This window comes from Trichechus manatus, unplaced genomic scaffold (assembly GCF_000243295.1).
Source record: "Trichechus manatus latirostris isolate Lorelei unplaced genomic scaffold, TriManLat1.0 scaffold00062, whole genome shotgun sequence".
In the NCBI taxonomy this organism is placed as follows: Eukaryota; Metazoa; Chordata; class Mammalia; order Sirenia; family Trichechidae; genus Trichechus; species Trichechus manatus.
In genome coordinates, this window is record NW_004443998.1 from 10,647,593 (window position 1) to 10,670,362 (window position 22,770).

The 22,770-nt window shown below is 40.3% G+C and overlaps 1 protein-coding gene across 2 annotated transcripts in view; it reads left to right on the top strand.

The window, feature by feature from the left end:
• CP (ceruloplasmin) overlaps positions 1 to 22,770 on the top strand; it is a 78,232-nt gene that overhangs the window by 11,268 nt on the left and 44,194 nt on the right. For both annotated transcript variants that reach the window (XR_001121505.1, XM_004379224.3), the window contains 8 exons: positions 6,221 to 6,468; positions 8,644 to 8,856; positions 11,173 to 11,346; positions 12,580 to 12,834; positions 14,248 to 14,419; positions 17,539 to 17,678; positions 20,316 to 20,465; positions 22,166 to 22,377. Coding sequence is in view for 1 of the 2 variants with exons in the window: in XM_004379224.3 (XP_004379281.2) it covers positions 6,221 to 6,468; positions 8,644 to 8,856; positions 11,173 to 11,346; positions 12,580 to 12,834; positions 14,248 to 14,419; positions 17,539 to 17,678; positions 20,316 to 20,465; positions 22,166 to 22,377 (1,564 nt within the window). In the remaining variant the exon portion in view is untranslated. The remainder of the gene's footprint in view (positions 1 to 6,220; positions 6,469 to 8,643; positions 8,857 to 11,172; positions 11,347 to 12,579; positions 12,835 to 14,247; positions 14,420 to 17,538; positions 17,679 to 20,315; positions 20,466 to 22,165; positions 22,378 to 22,770) is intronic.

Genomic DNA, 22,770 nt, shown 5'->3' on the forward strand with positions numbered 1-22,770 from the left:
GTGGTCTGTCTATGCTAGCTAGGTTATACAATGAACATGAAGCTCTTTACTTCATTTCTGCTAGGGATACTTAAAAGAAATGTGGGACATCTTTCAGTTGCCAAGTTCAGCTCTCTTTCCATTACTAACCTAGTAATTTCCTGCCACTTCAACAACAGCCAATTGTTACAGGATTCATGCAAATTCAGACAGGACTGTTCAGTCTGCCTGTTATATTTTTCTCCACACCTCTGTGCAGTGAATACTGAGTAGAGCTTCGGCAATTTTTGCCAATACTGTGCTGAAATTTTGTGTAGACGAGGCGAGGTAAAACATTTCCTATTTGTCCCAGATTTGCAGCATGTCTAGCCCAGCCACCCAAGCATGATGCGTATGTATCATGGGACGTGATTGACACTCTTGCTGTGTGATGGCTATAAAGGAGTGAAGACAATCAGGCTGAGGACCAAAATGCAAGGAGAGCCCAAGATGAATGTTAGGTAGAGGATTGGGTTTAAGCTGGATGCTGACGTTGAAGGTTTGAGAGGATGAAGAGGAAAAATATGTACTGAGATGGTAGGAACTCCATCTGTCATGTCCACTGCTTGGTCATTAGTACCTAGAACATGAGTAGGCACTAAATAAATATTTGTGAATAAATGAAAATGAGTGAGTAAAAGCTAGAAGAAATTATAGCCTGTGTCATAAAAAGCTTCCCTTGTGCGTCATGTAGACAGATTCATGCTGTAGGATAAATCAGGATACAGAATGAGATAAGAAAGGACAACAGCTGAGCTACAGAGTCTCATGTACAGCTAATGAAACTGAAAGTATTGGTAGATATCTCACGAGGAAAATTTTGGACTTGGGGGAGGGTAGGAAAATGTAGTCTACCTCTCTGGTATGAATGCCAATAATATTTATTCTAATGGGAGAAGGTAGGAAGGCATTTCCTTGTACTCAGTACTGCCATTTAGTTGGCTCAATGCCTTATCTGTCTGTCACTTCAACAAATCGATAAATAGAGACTCTATAAAATACAGTTTCTGTTCCAAAATTATTTAAAAGACGTTTATGTAATAAAAATTAGTAAACACAATAGTGTGTGCTAGTCCCATAGTAGACATTAATGAAATATTTATGGGATTAATTGGCTCTACAGTAACAATAAATTTTCTGGTGAGCTCTAGGAAACAGCTCTGAAGCTGGAAGGAAGTAAAAGTTTCTTTAAAGCATAGGGGCAGCCATCACAAAATCCTTTTCCATGGGACTTCACAGGATCTTACTCAGGCTTGGTGACCCTTATCCAACAGATAGTTCTTACAAACTTTGTTACCTAGTTTTCCAGCTTTGAAAAAAAATCAGAAATGGTATAGTGAAGATGCCATTAGAAGGATATTGATCACCAATATGAAGTAACAGCTCAAATTCTAACCAAAGAATTAGACAATAACAAAAAAAGAACATTCCATCCTATGAGATAATCCTAAGTGTTATAATTATTGTCTCCAGTGATCAGGATGGAGTAAGTATTCAAGAGATATTCATTTTCACTATTATTATCAGAAAAAAAGTTAATTTTTCCCAGTATTCCCTGTTTACAGAAGTAAATAAAACATTTGTAACCCAAAAAAACTCGCACTGAAAGCATTCGTTTTACTCCTTCAAAAATGGTTTCAAAAAATGTTAATGATTCTTAAAGAGGTCAAATGATTAGCTAAAGTCTGGAAAATTCACTTAAAATGACTCATTCTCCAAGATTGCCAAAGAACAAATAGTTAATAATAGCTTTGCTGTTGTTGGGTGCCATCGAATCTATTCTGACAGAGTAGAACTGCCCCATAGCTAGTGTGGTGCAAATAATTGGAACATAGAACAGCCTGTAAGAAGGAGCTAATTAAGTGATGATAACACAGTTCACACTTGTCCAGCTCTACAATTTATTACCATAATTTCCATTTCCCCTGAGGCCAGATTGAAAGGAAGATTGACTATTGGGTACTGTGTTTAAGCCGTGATGGGGAAGCAAGGCTAGCTAGGATTCACTTAAGTTTGCACTCTATACACCTGCATTGAGTCTTTGCCTACTTCTTGCGCCAGTTAAGATTAGACAAATGCCTTGCGATTCCAATGTGTGGTAGGCAGAATTTCTAAAATAGCCAACTTAAACTGTACTAATCTGTAGTGAACAGTTTCACACATTTTCCACCACATCGTGTGGTGTAAAATGGCAGAATTGTTCACTACAGATTACTAAATTGTTGTTGTTAGGTGAGGTCAAGTTGCTTCTGACTCATAGCGATCCTACATACACCAGAACGAGACACTGTCCAGTCCTGCGCAATGACACAAGTAAGTCCGTGCTTACCTTGCTTATTGGGAAATCCATCCCTGGTTGCACCCTAATCCCCAGAAGCTGTGAATATGCTGAGATATCAGTCCCATGATTACATCATATTCAACAGCACAGTTGACTTTAGCCTAGGGAGATTATCCAGGTGGCCTAATGTAATCACCAAACCAAACCGTTGTCGTCCAGTCAATTCTGACTCATAGCGACCCTAGAGGACAGAGTAGAACTGCCCCATAGGGTTTCCAAGGAGCAGCCGGCGGATTTGAACTGCCAACCTTTTGGTTAGCAGCTGTATCACTTAACTACTGCACCACCAGGGCTCCCATGTAATCACAGGGGCCCCTTTCAAAGCAGAGAGCTCTCTAGTGGCAGAAAAGGAAGTCAGAGAGATTTGAAGTATGAGTACTGAGTTCAGCTGGCTCCTTGATTTCAGCCTTGTGATACCCTGAGTAGAGATCTCAGCCATGCCTATAGAATTGTAACCTATAGAACTGTGGGATAAATAGGTGTGGTTTTAAACTGCTAAACTGTGATAATCACTGATAAGCAATATAAACCAGTAACACCATGTCTCAATCAATGAAAGCAAGAAAGCAGAAACTTTCATCTCTAACACCCAAAGTTTAGTAACGATGTCTAAACATAAACCAAGGCCACCAGTGAATATATAGGAGGAAGTAGCATTGTTATTATCTTACTAAGGCAATATAATTTTTTTTTAATTCCTCTACCATTAAAAACTCACTACTGGGTCTGAATCGTCCAGAAATTATAAGAGTTAACTTTGTTTTTAAATGGAGGGGAGGCCAACAAGACGGGGCCAACGAGAGGGGGTTGTGGTTACTGGGGGGGGGATATCTATTTTAATGAGTAGAAAGGAGCACATTACAAATATCAACAGGAAGAACTACAATTAAATGTGAATTATTTGCTTCATTGAAAGAGCAACTAGAATAGATTCTTTTGACTGAATATTGGGCTGGCAAACTTCCTGCAAGCTTCCAGTAACTGACCCTTTGTCCCCAGGCTGTGCCCTTGAAATTAAATAGACATCCCCTAATCACCCTTTGACATTCCTCTGCAGACAGAACACAAGCGAATAGACCTCGCCCAAAGTAACACGAGATCTGAAATATTTCCCAATTTGGTTAACGCTTAATTTTGTTTCACAATAAAAGGCAAGGCTGAAAAGCCAGACTTCAAAATTACAATATATTTAAAAGGAACTCCAAATGTTATAAAACCCTGAATGTATTATAGCTTCGGATCAATTGTTTTAAAAGTAATTTTCACACACACACACAAATTTTTGTATAGAAAAAAAAAATGACTCCCAAAGCTTAGGCAACATTTCCCCTATTTTAGGAAATGATTAATCCTGGAGAATTTCAGTGCAATGCAAGCATTTTGATAAAGCCTGCTGCAATATACTGAAATTGGATGGGATTCATTCCTAAATGCTATAGAGCCACATTCAGAACACATAAATATACACTTTGTGTATTTGAGGGCTATCTTTAAAACTTGGGTTTATGTAAAATGTATCTGAACAGGGCATGATAGAGCCCAGACTGGAATTTAAGTATTATCTGACCTGTCTCCTGGCAACTCAGGTCTGTCTAGACAGTGAAGAAAATTTACCCTGGGTCTTAAACGAGGCAGCGTGAGGTTGGTTGGCCCAGGTTTTTCTGGCTGGCCCAGAAAAGAATCACATTTCTGCATTGTAGGCTTTTCAGCTGCAGTTGTGTGCCTGATGGAAATTTGCATTCTTACTGACCTCTCAGCAGTATGGACCACATGAGTCTCTCTATCTTCTCTCACATTTTGCTGTTGTTAAAATATACATTCATTGAAACTCTTCCTGCCCACACAAATGCTGCTGGTTTTGGAGGGGCAGAGTTCACCCCCTCCCCGTCCCCCATGTCCTGCTATTTTCCCGCTCTTTCCAATGCACTCGAAGCACTCTGAGACTTCCTGAATTTTTTGTTTTGCTCTAACAAAGTGTGAAACTGCAACAAACCATTAGAAGGTGAAAACAAATAGGACAAATGAAAGCAGAGTGTGGATTTGACATCCCACGCTGGGTGCAGAAAACGTCACAGTTTTCTTCTGCCTTGGCCTCCTTCCACCAGGATTGGTGGGACTTCCCATCTCAGTCATTTTTCAGTGAATAATTCTGCCTCCTTGGGAAACCCAGGGGCATATACAAGTCTCTGGTCTTCAGTGTATGGTAGCGACTATGAGATGTTCATTGCTGAAGCCCCTGGTCAATCCAGAGGATGGTGGCTCTGCTATTTCTGGCACCCACTCCCTCTGCCCAGGATCAGTACCAGGACTGCAGCCAAGAAGCCATGCTCCCAGTGCTCAGATTTAATCGAATGGCCCCCATGCAGCCACCGCCAGCAGAAGTCTGTCCACTGCTAGGGGGTGGCCTGGAAAAAGAAGCTGGCACTCTTTCATCTCACAGAATCCCACTGCCTCTGGGGTTGACCAGCTCTCTTTCACTTCAGCCTTGGAGTCTTCCCAGTTCAGGTTTCCCATGAGCCCAGAGCAGCCCACCTCCATTAGAATACACTAGCATGTTTGTTAGTAAATGCAGATGCCTGAGCCCCGTCCCAAACCCACAGAATCAGAATCTATGGGGGTGGGCCCGGGGATTTGCATTTTACCAACATCTTCAGCAGATTCACATTAAAACTTAACAACCACTAGCCTAGAGTCCTAGACACTTGAAAATCGAGATCTTTAAACTGCAACTGTTAAAGCTGAGACCTCCGGGAGAAGCCCTGCTCTTATCTTGAAGAAGGCAAGGGAAAATGTATTTCACTCTTTGGGGATGAATTGAGGAAATAAGACACAGTTTATTCCTCAATCACGTTATCTGGCCCCACAGGGACTGAGTGGAAAATATCATGAAAAGCAGGAGACGCAGACACGCACACATAAAACGAAGGTCAGTCGGAATGTGACCAGGTTTATCTAAGTTGAAGAGACCACGGTTGTGCAGGAGCTCGTCAAAGCCCAGGTTGTAAGTGGGTCCTCCCCAGTAGACGGGTGGCATTGACCACAAATAAATCCCACTGAGCTGTCCAGAGTCTCTGGTTAAAAATAATCACGTATGAATCAGTTCAAAAGTTTGAATACCCAACTCAACTTCCTTTCTTTCTTTCTTTTTTCCCCACTCTTGGCTACCATTTACTTTGCTGACATTTTTAGCAAAGTTTTAAACAACTATGAATCAGCCACTAACCAGCATATAAACATTCAATGCTCAAGAATTTGTGGTAGTGAGGGATTAAAAAAAAAACGGGAGCAATTTAAAATCACAGGTAATTTTAAAAGCCACACACAGTGCATGTATAAATTCCAGCCTTGGTTTAGTGCTGCCAAGAGAAATAAAAATGACAGAGTGAATTCAGTTTCATTAATTTTACTTTTTTTAGGGGTAAAAGAAGGATACACACACATTTTGAAGTCTCAAACTCCATACTGATTGCTTATAAACTCAAATTGTTCCAATAGCTAAAAGAGGTACAACGAAAGTAGGAAATATCTTAATTGTTTCACCTTAAAATTTTACTTTAATCTTGTATTCTTGTATTTACTTTAATCTTGTTTTATATGAAAATCTTGGGGAAAATACTCTGGTAAAAGGCACCCTGTGCTTATGGCATCTTCACAGATGGTTCTTTGCCATATACAGATATGGGACACCTCACATAATTAAAATAACAAAACTAACTGCCAGCTCTCTACTTCATTTTTTGGAAGCATCTCTACAACAATAGACAAACATTTAATGTGATGAAGTCATCAATTTCTCTTTAATTAAAATATTATCCCCAGAAATGATGGCTTCTCATAAAGTTGTCTTCTTTTCCTTTGCAGAGAACATTACAATACCTATCTTCAAAATGGCCCGGATAGAATTGGAAGTGTGTACAAGAAGGCCCTTTATCAGCAGTACACAGATGGAACCTTTGGGACAATTATAGAAAAACCACCCTGGCTAGGGTTTCTAGGCCCTATTATCAAAGCTGAGATTGGAGATAGAATTTTTGTACACTTGAAAAACTTTGCTTCCAGGCCCTACACTTTTCATTCCCATGGAATAACTTACCTTAAGGAACATGAGGGTAAGTTCAGCCCATGTCCCAGCTGAAAATTCCTTTTACTATTCAGTTGTTGTTGTCGTTAACTTATTAGAGTGTGGACCCTCTCTGGATAAGAGCTTAACTGTGGGATTTAGCTCTAAACTTTTTCATTAACAGGTATTTCGCTTCATCGTAATAACGAGGCATTTCTCTTGGTCATGCTTGTTTGTGTGAAGTATGCGTGATGGTATTTCTGAGTGAGTTTGGATCGTGAAAATCAGTGACAGCTCGGATTTCCAGTGTCCGATTCCTTCCCAGCCAAATAGTCAGAATAGAAATGGGGAATGTGCATCAAAGCCTAGAAAGGGCAAAAATCTAGAGGAAAGAAAAAAGGTCTCAAGAAGAAGGTTGTCTTATCTCTGAAGCTTCTACATGTGAACACTCTGTGGCTGTTGTCACCCCCTATCTTAACTTTGGGAAAACTCTGTCCCAGCTAAGACTGCATGAAGAAAAAAAAGAAAAACCAAACCCACTGCTGTCGATCTCATACTTTAATTCAATGGTGGACGAGGCTGGATGATCCTAGGGTCCCACCTGAGACACAATTAACTAAAAGAGCCATTTGCATGTAGGACTTAAAGATGGTACACGAAGAACATGTGGTTTCCTTATTAGTACTTGATGATGATGATGACGTAAAAGCGGTGGTTTTGTTGTTGTTAAAAGCAAGGGCTTTGAAATTAATAGACCAAGATTTAAGTCTTGCCTTTTACTGGCTGAGCAACCTTGAGGAATTTACTTAAATCCTCTGCATCAGTTTCCTCATCTTTAAAATAGGGACAATGATGGTATATAGTAAGAGCTTGATAAATGTCAGTTATTATCATAGGCAAAAATCCTGAGGTCAAGCTACAGTTCATTGAAATTATAAGGAACAAGTCTGGAAAGTAATACAAAATTACACTTGATTAACTACTAGTCTTTTTTTTTTCAAGAGTGAATGTTTTAACCATATCTATTCTTATTTTTTCTGAGCCAAGCAATTACATTCATAGCATAAGTGGCTGACTGCCACATTTTTTTTTTATAATTTCATGGTGTATTAATGAATCATTTTTAATTTTTTAGGTATAATAATAGTATTATGGTTACATTAAAAGAAAAAAGAGTTTTGCTTTTTTTTTTTTTTTTTTTTTTTTAAAAAAATTTTTTTTTTTTTTTTTTTTTTGGTAAAGACATTTCTTTATTCTTAAACAAACAGTAGAACATGGTAAGACCTGGCTCCACACCTGACTCTTTTCTCTTAACCATGTACCTTAGAGGTCATTTTTGTGCTGTTCCTGTTTTTCATGGTTGCATAGTATTCCATTGGGTGGATGGAGACCATGCTTTATTTAATTAGTGAAGGGTACTTTTGTTGTATAGACAATTCTGCAGTGAATATCCACAGTCATACACCTGGTGCTCACGTGTAAGGACACCTCTAGGATTTATTACAAATTGGAGCATCAGCAGGTGTATGCAGCTGATAGAAACTGCCAGATTTTCCTTCAGAGAGATTGTGCCAATGTACAAAAAAGTTCCGATCTTTTAGAGATGCAGACTCATGTATTTATGAATGAAATGCTATGATGTCTGGGGTTTGCTTTAAAATAATCTGATGGTGATGTGGAGGAGAGTGGGGGGGGCAGAGATGAAACGAGGTTGGCCTTGAGTTAACGACCGTTGAAGCTGGGTGATGGGGACATGAAAGTCATCATATTATCTCTCTACCTTTATATATGTTCAAAAATTTCCAAAGTTTAAAGGAAAACATAGTAAAGTTCCATGGTTTCTTTATGAACAAATATATAAGTTTGCAATTATAGGAAAGTGTAGCTATTTTGCTCATACTTTCATACCATGACCCCAGAGCAAAAGTGGTTCTTTAAATTACGAATCAAAAGTCACCATGCTCCTGATATATCTATTAATGCTCCCTGATGATTCAATCAAGTATAAAAAAAAATACCAAAATTTTCTGTGATGCTTCCAGACCCCCTAGTCATCAGCCTCTCATTCCACTGAGATCAAATAGGATATCACTGCATCCTTAAGGCAGTCAGTCACACACTAGATGTTCAATAAATGTTTGCTGAATGAAGTAATGGACTATCTAGTCCCTCATTTAAGTTCAAACACATTCACTTTGTAACTTCCTATCCTGTTGCTTCCCAGGGGCCATCTACCCTGACAACACCACCGATTTTCACAAAGCAGATGACAAAGTGTATCCGGGCGAGCAGTATGTGTACATAACGTATGCCAATGAAGAACAAAGTCCTGGTGAGGCAGACAGCAACTGTGTGACCAGGATTTATCACTCCCACATTGATGCTCCAAGAGATATCGCCTCAGGGCTCATTGGACCTTTAATAGTCTGTAAAAAAGGTACATTTCTCATTATTGTTCACGATATATGACCAAAAGTAAGGCAAAGGCAGCATAGTTTGTTTTTTAAATATGTTAAGACTTCTGCGTTGAGATTGAGTAGATACGGTAAAGAGGTAGTGAGACTAGAAAAAAGGAAAGGAAGAGCAAGGCAGGGCCAGGAGAAGGGAGAAATGGAACAAGCATTCATATGAGAAAACCACCGGTGAACCAAGCTGAAAGAAATACCAGGATATATGTACAATATGGATGGAGCTGGAAGACATTATGCTGACTGAAATAAGTCAATCACAAAAGAGCAAATATTGCATGACCTCACTTATATAAAAAGACAAGAAAAGGCAAATGTATAGAGAACAAAGTTTAGTAGTGGTTACTGGGGTGGGAAGGAGGGGGAGATGGGGGGTTAATAGTGATGGAAATATCGCATTGATTAAGGGTGGGGTTGCACAACCAATTATTGTAATTGCTGTCAATAAATTGTACACCTGTAAAAAGATGAATTGGCAAAAGCTGTGTGATAGATATATTTACAACAATGACAAAAAAAAAGAGTAGCTACTGAGGCCGCTTATGTACAACCAGAAACCTCATAGGATTTGGTTTCTTGGTTTGGAGGTTTACGGTCATGGTTTCATGGAATATCTTAGTTAATTGACCTAATAATATGCTCAGTGTTTCTGTTCTACCTCCCAGTTCATTGCGTAGTGCCTGGAGTCTTAAAAGCTTGCAAGCAGCCCTCCAAGGCACAGTAATTGGTCTCTATTCATCTGGAGCCACAGAGGAAGAAGGAGTGTCAGGAATAGGAGAAGGATATGGAATGTGTGGTTAATTGCCTCCATTAACAACTGCCTCCTTTGCATGAGACCAGAAAAACTGGATGGTGCCCAGCTACCATTATTGAACATTTTGAGCAAAGATTCTATAGAAAAATCCTGATCAAAAGGGGGACAATGTAGAACAGACTTAAATTATCATGGACTCCATACTTCTTGGAGCCATGAAGGTTGAATGAACCCCTGAAACTACTGCCCTGAGATAATCATTAAACCTTAAACCAAAAATATCCCCTGAAGTCTTCTTAAAACCAAACAGTAGTTTAGATTAACTAGTAAAAAAAAAATCTACCTTGAGCATTGTACTCCTTTAAGAACTATCTATATGGAATCAAAGTGACAACAGCAACTTGAAAGATTAGACAGGAATCTTAGGGGGCAGTGAATTTATGTTAATGGGGGAGGAACAACTCAGAAAAGGAGGGTGAGAATGGTTAATGGCTGCACAACTTGAAAGAATGTAATCAACGTCACTAAATGGTGCATGCAGAAACTGCTGAATTGGTGTATGTTTCGCTGTGTATATTCTCAACAACAACAACAAAATTAATAAAATTGAAAAAAAAAAACATATATGAGGATAGGTCTGCTAACTTCCAGCAGTGTTACCGAAGAGATGTATGACTTTACCAAATGTGATTCCTTTAGGGGCACTCAATGGTGAGGGATCTATAGCTATCTGTATTGTATTGGTAAGTCTATCATACTATCTCTTTCTATCATCATGAAAAAGACAATATAGCTCAAGAAATTACAATCTAATTCTTACTTGAACAATAATTCGTTGTTGCTGTTGTTCTTAGCTGCTGTTGAGTCAGCCCCCGATTCATGGCGACCCCATGCACTACAGAGCAAAATGCTGCTCAGTCCTGTGCCATCATCATGATAAATCACGGATTGGACCATTGTGATTCTTAGGGTTTTCATTGACTAATGTTTGGAAGTAGGTCCCCAGGCCTTTCTTCCTGGTCGGTATGAGTCTGGAAGCTCCACTGAAACCTGTTCAGCATCATATCAACACACAAGCTTCCACTAACAGACAGGTGGTGGCTGCACACCTGGTGCACTGGCTGGGAAGTGAACCAAGTCTCGCGCATGGAAGGCAAAAATTCTACCACTGAACCACCACCACCCCGGAACAATGATCAGTTACCTGCAAAGACTTGTTGTCTTAGTTTGTGGTTACATGGCCAGAAGATGTATGCAAAACTCTGAATTCCAATCTTCCCTGTTGCTAAATAGCATGTAACGGTTATGTGACCAGCAGACATCCAAATACATGAGTGTCTCCCAAGCCTGGGGTACTGACCATGAGATTCTCTTAGTGTTTCCGTGTCTGTATAACAGGGGCAATTGGTTATGATTTGTAGGTTATCAGGAAAACAACATTAAAATTAAAAAATATATAAATCACTTGAAAACATACACCAAAATTAACGCTAAAAAGTAAGTTCTACTAAAATAGTAATTTTCACTTCAGATTCTCTGGATAAAGAAAAAGAAAAAAACATTGACCAAGAATTTGTAGTGATGTTTTCTGTGGCGGATGAAAATTTCAGCTGGTACCTAGAAGACAACATTGAAACGTACTGCTCTGAACCAGAGAAAGTCGACAAAGACAATGAAGACTTCCAGGAGAGTAACAGGATGTATTGTAAGATTACAGAACACATGCTAATTTTGCTTTTTTCTTTTCTTGGTCCAATAATTCTGCTAAACTTCTCCCTCACATGAATGAGTAGTGTGTTTCTAGTCTGTGGCACTGATAACAAAGCATATTGGATGTGCAACTTGATATTCAGCTGAACGGGTCAAATCAAAACTCTAAGCCTGGTAAAGCCACTTATTCCCAAAGTGGTAAGGATAAAACTTGTTCCCAAAGTGATAAGGATAAAACAACATTATCAATGATGGTTTAATATGCATGTCTGTTTATGCTTGTATATTTATTTATCATTAACCTCATTCTAAAAATTATTTGAGCTGCCTAAAATTAGTAAAATAATACTATATTTTCTTAAACATACTTAGATGCTTTACAATATAGTATTATAGTATTACAAAGCATCTAAGTATATTTAAGAAAACAGTTCAAACTGCTAATTCTGAAAGGTATTCCTTTTAAATACTATGTTATCCCTTACCACCCCGCCTACGCTACATCATTCTTCTTTATAGTTTAGCTTACTCCATTTCTTCTAGAAATGCCTTCTCTACTGCCTAAAAAAACAAACAAACAAACAAAAACCCAAGCCCATTGCTGTCAAGTCATGTCCAACTCATAGCGACCATATTCCATAGGACAAAGTAGAAGTGCTCCATAGGGTTTCTAAGAAGCAGCTGGTGGATTTGAACTGCCAGCCTTTTGGTTAGCAGCCGAGCTCTTAACCACTGAGCCACCAAGGCTCCAATATGTGTCGTTTCTAACAAAAAGAGCAAGTAGGTTTCATCTCCAGGATTGTGTTCATCTGATTCTTGTTGACAAGAATCCAGAGATTTAATTCAGGTTCAGTGGGAAAGAATATGGTGATTATCAATGCCCGATATGGGTCTAAGGAGCCCTTCTGGCACAGTGGTTAAAGCTATTGGCTGCTAACTGAAAGGTTGGTGGTTCAAAACCACCAGAGGCTCCGCAGGAGAAAGATGTGGCAGTCTGCTTCCGTAGAGATTTATAGCCTTGGAAACCCTATGGGATCCTATGAGTTGGAACTGACTCAACAGCAGTGGGTTTGGTTTTTGGTTTTGGATATGGGTATGGGAGGGAGGAAGAGCAGCATGTGTGCCAGGTATTTTCCATTCCAAATTGATCCTGTGGCTGTAGAAGTTACTAACATTATCCTAGGCACCAGTGTCCGTTCGTCACAAACCCCCTGCTCTTGACTTGCAGCTGTGAATGGATACACTTTCGGAAGTCTCCCGGGACTCACCATGTGTGCAGAGGACAGAGTGAAGTGGTATCTTTTTGGCATGGGTAATGAAGTTGATGTGCACTCTGCTTTCTTTCATGGACAAACACTGACTAACAAGAACTACCGTATTGATACAATCAATCTCTTTCCTGCTACCCTTTTTGATGCATTTATGGTGGCCCAGAACCCTGGAGAATGGATGCTTAGCTGTCAGAATCTAAACCATCTCAAAGGTAAGGCATCTTTATCTGCAATTAGCTGTCAGTTGAAAAAAGAGCCATATCTGAGTCACATATTCATTGGGTATCAGAATCTAAAAGTTAAAAATATCTTTGGAATAATCTAAACTTTGAACTGGTTCATTAGTTTTAGTCTTATGATGTTATGTGTCATAATGTAATGAAAAGACTGAAAGACAGAAACATTTATAAAATAATGAAATGTGAAAATACGTTAATTTCTGGAAAAGAACAATTGGCCCTAAAAGTGTAGTATATAGTTTCTCAACTTTGCAAAATACCACAACATTGTAAAAAACCAGAAGATTTGTATATTATGTGGAAAAGAAGTCTATTTTTTAAATTGATTACATCAAGTACAACCATCTTTGCTCTTTGAGTTCAGCTATAGCCACTATGGAGCACTGGTAGCACAGTGGTTAAGAGCTTGGCTGCTAACCTAAAGGTCAGCAGTTCAAATCCACCAGCTTCTCCTTGGAAACCATATGGGGCAGTTCTACTCTGTTCTGTAGGGTCGCTATGAGTCAGAATCGACTCAATGGCAATGGGTTTGGTTTTTGGTTTTTTATTCCCTGATTTAGCTTAGTAAACCCCTCTTCCATCTGTTTAGTATAAGGTGATTAAATTGTTCCTAATTCTTGAAAAATATTAGTTTGTAATATTGTTCTCCTGAAGAAATTAGGTCTAATCTAGGTCTTTGTAGAGCACGGGTATGTTACGTTGACCTTCAAACATAATCTCAACTATCCAGTATGACCTGGGCCAAGAAGGCCTCACACGACAGGTGTAAAGCTGCTCTGTGTGAGAGAACAATAACAGTACAGGCTCTATTCTTCCTTCACTCCACCCTACCCCCTAAAAACATTGAAGTCCCTGTGCTTTGTTTATCTATAAACTTGTCCTTTTTCTCTCATTAAAAGAACCCTCAAGTGAAGCCCTTTTTCTCTCATTAAAAGAACACTCAAGTGAAGCCCAACAGACGCTGGTACCATATTTTGAAAACACTGGTGCTTATAACCGTCTCTATTCAAACTCTGCTTGAATTCTCCATCAGTAATTTATTTACAGCCATTGAGTCTCTGGGTGGCACAAACAGTTAAATGCTCAACTACTAGCCGAAAGGCTGGTGGTTCGAACACACCCAGAGGCACAGCAGAAGACAGCCCTGGCAATCTACTTACAAAAGGTCACAGCCTTGAAAACCCTACGGAGCATAGTTCTACTCTGCACACACGGGGTCACCGTAAGTGGAACTGAGCCCACAGCAACTAACAACTACCACCCTATTTTTTACAGTCTCTATTTCTTCGACTCCCTTCTGTCATTTCACTAACAGTGTTTACAAGGCAATAGGAGAAAGAAACATTTGGCTTCATTAACCAATGCTTCCTTCTCTTTCATTTCCAGCTGGTTTACAGGCCTTTTTCCAGGTGCAGGACTGTAAGAAGCCTCCATTGGAGAATGATATCCTTGGGAAGACTGTTAGACACTACTACATTGCCGCTGAGGAAATCATCTGGAACTACGCACCCTCTGGGATAGACATCTTCACCAAAGAAAACTTAACTGAACCTGGAAGGTAATTCAGAAAAAATGCACCCTTCCCCCCACCCCAATAACCATCAAAGACTGACTCAGGAATTAAAATTCTAATCGGTATCTGATATTAATTACACTGCTAAGTAATTATTAAGGCGTTTGGTATAAGACTCCCAGTTTGAGAACTATGAATTTTGAGTTCATGAAAACAGATGGGTTTAAAGGTTATCAAATATTCAACAAAGTCCTAAGAAAATACTGAACACAATTGGAGAGATCAATTTGTTTGCTTTCCGTTTCTGAAAACTTATCATTTTGAAATAGAGAAAAAAAAATGTAGTAGTAGTGTGATTTTCACAATCTTATAATACAATTTTACAGAAATTTTATCTTTACTTTTGGAAATAGCTCCCACTCCAGATGTGCTCTGTGCTATCCTTGCTTTCAGGCAATTACTCCTCTTTCTCCTTCTGCCTGGAATACCCTCCCCATTTGAATCTATACTGGTCAGAAAGTTCTACTTTGAAATATACCCTGGATCTCACCACTTCTCACCCCCATGCCCTCCTACCACCCTAGACCAAGTTCTTCTTTTCTACACATCTGGATGACTTCCATAGCCTCCCAATCATTCCTCCTGCCTCAGTCTTCCTTTCCTACAACTCATTCTCTACAAAGCAGTCAAGGTGACCTGTCAAAAATGTCAATCACATCATGCCCCTCCCCTGATGCAAGTCTCTGCTCAAATGTCACCCCCTCAGAGAAGCCCTGTTTGCCATTTGTCTAGAAAATCTCCTCCTTGGAGAAGTTAAATAATGTACCCAAGGTCACACACAACAGATCAATAGCTAGTCCTGTCTCCATTTGAATCGATGATTCCTGAGTAGAGATTTCACTCCCATACTACACTGCCATCCAGAGGCTGATGACCCCCAAATCTGCACCTCCAGCCTGGAAGTCTCTCATAAATTTCATATTTGCATTTCAAACTGCTTGCTGGATATTCCCACTTGGATGAGGCCCTTCCAACACAAAATACCCAATCCTAAACCCACACTCTCCCCTGCAAATCTGGGTTTCTTCTTTCAATGAATGGATGGTCATCCATCCATCCATCCAAGTGCCCAATCCCCAGATCTGAGCACCATCCTTGACCCTTTCTCTCTGTCACCACTCCCTCCTCTTCACATCAGTCCTGCCTCCTCATAACCCAAATACCTCTGAAAGCCATCTGCTTCTCTCTATCCTCTTTGCCAGTACCTCTGAAGCCATCAACACCTCTCAATGAGATTATAACAGTAGCCTTCTGACTGGTCTCCCTACTGCAGTCTTGCATTTTCCAACCCATTCTCCATGCAGCAGACAGAGATCCTCCTAAAACACAAATCCTGAATGCTGAAACCTTTCAAAGGCTTCCCATTGCCCTGGAATAGAGTACTGAATCCTTAACTAGGTCCTATTGCCCATCCTCCCATCTCTCTAAGTCTCACCGTCAGCTCCCCTGCCCTGCATGGTGCCCTCCTGCCATACTTTCTAGAACATGCCATGCTCCATCTCTCCTCTGAAAATCTTTCCACTTTCCAGACTGCTTCCTCTTCTTAAACATGCACCCGTTCTACCACCCCCACCACTCTCACACACACACACTACATCTTGTTAACTCTACTGCTCTTCTGTTGTTGTTGTTAGCTGTTGTTGAGTCGACCCCTGATTCATGGCAACCCCATGCACAACGGAACAAAACGCTACCTGGTCCTGTGCCATCCCCATGATCAGTTGCGAACTGGAGTATTGTGATCCGTAGGGTTTTTACTGGCTGATTTTCTGAAGTAGATCACCAGGCTACTTTCTTTCTAGTTCGTCTTAGTCTGGAAGTTCTGCTGAGACCTATTCAGCATCATAGCAACATGCAAGCCTCCACTGCCAGATGTGTGGTAGCTGTGCACTCTTTATACATGCTAAGCTATCTAAAGGCTGCTCCTTTAGATAGTTTTTTAAAAAAATAACTTTCTCAGGGAAGCCTTTTTGGCCCCTCCCCACCACTTCCCCAAACCCCAGGAAAATGGTCTCTGACACTCTGTGCTTATTATACATTCATAAGCATGTATGAGAATATATTCTTCTACGTGAACCACTGATTGGTTCATAGTCTGTCTTTGATAGCTGCAAGCTCTGTGTGGACAGAGACGGATGATCTCATCAGCAGGTAGCAGAGTTTCTGGCAAAGAGCAGGTGCTCAAGACACTTGTCGAATGAAGTGATGAGCAGGTGGCTTTGTGCGAGTCACAATATCTTCTGGAATGTAACTTCTTCAATTGTAAAGCAGGGAGAAAAATACCATCTTTGCTGCATTGTCATGCAAGTTTCAAACAGTCAATGAATGAAAGTCCCTGAGCGCCTGACGTGTGCTAATACTCAGTAAACACTACCAAAAAAAACAAATTCGTTACCGTCAAGTCGATTCCAACTCATCGCAACCCTATAGGACAGAGTAGAGCTGCTCCATAGGGCTTCCGAGGAGCAGCTGGTGGATTCAAACTGCCGACCTTTTGGTTAGCAGCCGAGCTCTTAATCACTGCGCCACCAGGGCTCCTGTTATTTTGTCCCTGAGTGCTGCAAACAGTTAACACACTCAGCTCCTAACCGAAAGGCTGGCGGTTGCAGTTCACCCAGAGGCCCCTGGAAAGAAAGCATGGACGATCTACTTCCAAAAAAGCAGCCACTGAAAACCCACGGAGCCCAGTTCTACTCTGACCCACATGGGGTCGCCGTGAGTCAGAGCAGACTGGTCAGCGTCGACTCATCGGCAACATTTTTTTTTTTTACTGTTATTTAAACATTTCATAATTTGATAAAAAGACTCTATTATAAAATAATTTATCAACTATCAGGTGTCGGCCCTCTTGAAATGTTTTCATTTCCCTTGAAAAAGTGAAACCTCTATTCCATGATTCTTCCCTCTTTCCCTGGTCCTCCTTCTATAAAGTAGCCTAGTACTGTCTGATTTTTTTTGCATATCTATTATGGATTACCGTAAATCATGGATAGTAATCATCTCTAAGACTGGCCAGATTTTTTTCACTTCAATTAGTACCCCACATGAACACCTGCTTTCTGTTCTACTTCAACTCCAGCATTAAACCCTTTTCCTTTTGGCAGTGAGTCAGAGGTGTTTTTTAAACAAGATGCTACAAGAATTGGGGGCTCTTATAAAAAGCTGGTTTATCGTGAGTACACAGATGCCTCCTTTGCAAATCGAAAGGAGAGAAGCCCTGAAGAGGAACATCTTGGCATCCTGGGTGAGTCTGTACAGAATATATACGGCTGCTGTACTCTTTCCACGGACTGCACCAATCTCAGAAAGAATACAAACTGCAGGGCTTGTAGCCATGATTTCTACTTATAAACTAAGGATGGGATGGGCTCTGTCATCAATAAAATGCAGCAGTTAGTGACTTTTCAAAATGTAAATTATCGGTGGTAAATCCTCATCATTAAAAGCCAGGCTGACTTCAAATGATTATTGCACTTATGTGACTTGGTTTAAGTAGATAACTAAGTCGTTGCAACGTTCCAAGTAAAACAATCAGACAGTGCATGGCTCTTTGGATTAGAACAAACCATTGAACTGCTCACTATGTGGTCACAGGCCTTTCTTACTTACATATTAATCCAGACGATGATGAACAGAGTAGGGTTTATCAGGACCCAGGTTTCCCCAAAAGGCCCCTGTCCAAGGATGAAATGTTTAGTCACCTCCATGCGCACCCCTCAATGCGCCATGGGCAAGGGAACAAAGGGGAACTCAGGCCTGAGGTTTTTATAATATAAACCAGAGGGATATACATGCTGGATTTCATGGGAAGGGCAAAAGTGGGTAAGAGGAAGGGGTCTTTGTTCAGGCACACCTTGCCTGACTGTCCTGTTATCAGGTGGATATCTTTTGTTTAAGTGTAAAACAGCATAACCAGAAAGAACATTCCTTCCCCTCTAGCTACCAGATTAATTTTGTAAGCCTACATTTTCTGATTAAGGATAAAAACACCAAGGGGTCAGTTCCCCACAGGGCACATTCTTTCATGTTACTGTAGCCATGGAGATGGTGGGGTTGGCCAAGTGCCATAAGATACCCATGCATAAATGAGAGACAAAGAAAATAACTGTCAGCTCAGAACAGGAAGGAAGGCTTCTCTGACAAGAATTAGGGATTGCGAGAGAGAGACCCAATTCCTAGCTTCTTTATCAAAGAATATTCTGAGCCCAAGCCCTCAGCTTAGGCAGCCTGGATGGGAATCATAGAGGCAGACCACCCTCTCAACAGTCGTTAACCTCTGCTCTCAGCTAAGGGCATATTCCCTCAGAAATCAAATCCAGGCTACTGTGAGGGTGAGACAGGCTGGCTTGTCCCAGAGACCTCTGCATGCTGCCCTAAGGCACAGCCCAGAGGCATTTTGACTAGGCTATGGGCAGCACAGCATAGCGGGTGAGCCAACGGTGAGTGGATTCAGACTATCCTCACTCTTCACCTGTTGGCTGTGTAACCTTTGAAAGTTACTCAACCTTCTATGCCTGTTCCCTTTTGCAAAATGGGAACAACGATAGTCCCTACCTCATAAAGTAGTTATAAAAAAAAAACAACTAAACCCGTTGCCATCGAGTCGATTCTGACTCATCGTGACCCTAGAGGACACAGTAGAATTGCCCCATAGGGTTTCCAAGGAGCGCTGGTAGATCTGAACCAACCTTTTGGTTAGCAGCTGTAGCTCTTAACCACCACACCACCAGGGTTTCCAAGTTGTTATAAAGATTAAATGAAACAGAACAAACAGAATGGAAATAATAAGAATGTTCACGAATTGTGAAGAATGTAACCCATGTCACTGAACAACTTGTGCAGAAGTTGTTGAATGGGAACCTAAACTGCTATGTAAACTTCACTGAAAACACAATAAAATATTATTTAAAAAAAAAGATTAAATGAGTTAATGCACATAAACACTCTCAGTAAATGTCATTTCATGTAATACATATTTACGTATTATATTTCTATGTTTTTATTCTATATTTAGTGATAATATTAATTTTGGTGATGGAAAATCCAAGACAGTATTATCCTTTCTATCCAAGACAATTTAACTTACCTGCTTTGGGTGGTCAAGGGTTATAGCACCCCCACCCCGACTCTTGGCACCAATAGCACACAAATGGGGTCGCCATGCGTCAGAATCCACTTGACAGCAACTACCAACACCAACAACAGAAGACTAGAGTGAAGGGAGTACAGACACTGAATATTTTTGCTGTTGCTGCATAAGGAGCCCAGGCGGTACAATCATTAAGTGCTAGGCTGATAACGAAAAGGTTGGCAGTTCGAACCTACCCAGCTTCTCCACAGGAGAAAGCCCTGGCAGTCTGCTTCCATAAAGATTATCAAACCAAAAAAGAAATCCGCTACCACTGAGTCAATTCCCACTCATAGCGACCGTATTTCCAAGGAACAGGTGGTGGATTCGAACTGCCTACCTTTTCATCAGTAGCGGAGCTCTTAACCACCGTACTACCAGGGCTCTCCATAAAGATTATAGGCTAGAAAACCCTGTAGGGCAGTTCTACTTTGTCACATGGTGTCACTATAATTCAAAAATCATCTTAACTGCACCTAACAACAACAACAAACCTTCTCGACTGACTCGAACAAAAATGACAGCAAATTTCATTAACCTGAACTTGGACCAAAAAGCCTTTCTTACCTCCTTCCACCTTCTCCATGCCAAATTGATAACGGACTTCTAAAAACTCAAACTTTCCATTTGCCACAAATAGGGACGTTGCTCCCCGGGGTTCTTACCAGAGGCCAAGGCCAAAGAAAATTACTGTCTTATGTATTCCGCATGTCATATGCCAAGTGAGGGTAATAATTCTCTCTTTGTCCCCAGGTCCTGTCATTTGGGCAGAGGTGGGAGACACCATCAGAGTTACCTTCCATAACAAAGGAGCATATCCCCTCAGCATCGAGCCAATTGGAGTGAGAGTTGATAAGAACAATGAGGGCACATACTATGCTGCACGTGACCCCCCGAGTGCAAGTGAGTACAGCGCTCTGTAATGAATCAATGATGTTTAATAACTGATTGTGCTGGTCACCCCAAAAAACTGTCCTGCAAAAACTGACAGCAGGAATTTGAGAGGAAAGAGCTCAGATATCACCCTCTGGCTTTGTGCCAGGAGGTAAATAAACCCCTTCTCCCTCCATTTCTAATTGGTTTATGGAATTTTGTCCTGCCTTAGTTGCATGATTGTTGGCAATGCTGATAATAACATATTTGAATTGTATTGATTATACATTTCTAGAGTACTAGTTGGGTGATTTGGAGCCCTGGTAGTGTAGTGGTTATGAGCTCAGGCTGTTAACCAAAAGATCAGCAGTTCAAATCCACCTGCTGCTCCTTGGAAACCCTATGGGGCAGTTCTACTCTGTCCTGTAGGGTCACTGTGAATCGGAATCGACTCAACAGCAATGGGTTTTTAATGGCTATTTGAGTCATTATTAATTTTAAAAAATAGTTTCATAATTATAAAAGGATTAAATGCTCATTTTTAGAATATTTTAAAAATATAGGAAGGCATAAACAAAAATACTTATTATCAATAGTTTGACAGTCAACCACTATTGTATTTTTATAAATATCCCTCTTTCCTCTGTGCATATATAATACATATTTTAAATGTGGTTGAGATCATTGCTGTTAAGTGCCATCAAGTCGGTTCCAACTCATAGCGACCCTATGTACAACAGAAGGAAACACTGCCTGGTCCTGCTCCATCCTCACAATCATTGTTACGCCTGAGCCCATCATTGCAGCCACTGTGTCAATCCATCTCGTTGAGGGTCTTCCTCTTTTTCACTGACCCTCTAATTTACCAAGAATGGTGACCTTCTCCAGGTACTAGTCCCTCCTGATAACATGTCCAAAGTATGTGAAATGTAGTCTTGCCATCCTTGCTTCTAAGGAGCATTCTGGCCACACTTCTTCCAGAACAGATTTGTTCATTCTTTTGGCAGTCCCTGGTATGTTCAATATACCATGAGCTCATGTGATCATAGTATATAAATATATTTATCATTACAATTTTGTTCATATAATTTTGTACCCAGATTTTGTTCTCTCAGCATTATAAGCATTTTATGAATATAATTTTAATGATGTGAAATATTCCACCATGGATGTATTTCGGTATTTTTATATATCAAGGTTGGCCAATGAAGACCAAGATCCAAATACCCTGCTACCTTGGGCAGGTTATTCAGGCTCTCTGGCTGAGTTTCCTCAATTTGTAAAATTGGAAGATTAAACAGGATCATCTGCAAGGCTCCTTTTAGTTCTAAAATTATTTTCAGCTTAGTTTTGCTTAATAAAAATGTATCGATTACTCCTTATAGCCAAGCATTGTTCTACCTGCTGGAAATACAGAGAAATGCCTGCCTTACAGAAGATTAAGTTCCACTGGAGAAGAAATACACACAATATAACATGAAATTGCTCAGGGTCTTCTCAGGCACATGGGAACACAGAGAGGGGCACCAATCCCAGACAGAAGTTTAGAGGAGGCTTCCGGGAGGAAGTCACCCTGTCTGTGGCCAGTTGTGTGAACACAAGGAGGAGTCCATTCTAATTCATAACAAGGAACTCAGAAGTGAGTTAGACTAGACTAAGCCAGTCTACTTTGCAGCTCAAATGACCACATTAGAAAACACTCTAAATCTCTCATGTGACTCTTCTCACAGGTGTGCCTCCTCCTGCCTCCCATGTGGCATCCGCTGCAACGTTCACCTATGAGTGGAGTGTCCCCAAAGAAGTAGGACCCACTTCTGCAGACCCTGTCTGCCTATGTAAGATGTATTATTCTGCTGTGGATCCCACCAGAGACATATTCACTGGGCTTATTGGGCCAATGAAAATATGTAAGAAAGGAGGTTTACATCCAAATGGGAGACAGGTAAGTCCAATCAGGAAAAAATCAAAATGACTGCCAATCTCTTTGAATTACCATCTTCATAAGGAAAATGCTAGGTTTTGAGGTAGCGAGGATAGTATATGTAAGAATATTTATTATAAAAAAAAAGTTCAGACTTATTAGATCAGTATTGCGTAGAGAGTCCCTGGCTAATATGATTGTTTCAAGATGGGTTGGAAAAGAAGTTCTTCCATGGAATACAAGGTTTATTAGGATGCAATACACTTCAACACACACATAAAAATCAGCTGTCAATGATAACAATTTCCTGAACATTCACTGAGGAAAATATTGCTTCAATTTTTTTTTAGAAATGAGAAAATGATCCTTTGATCTGGAAATAGAAATACCTGACCCCATCATTGTTTTTTTTAT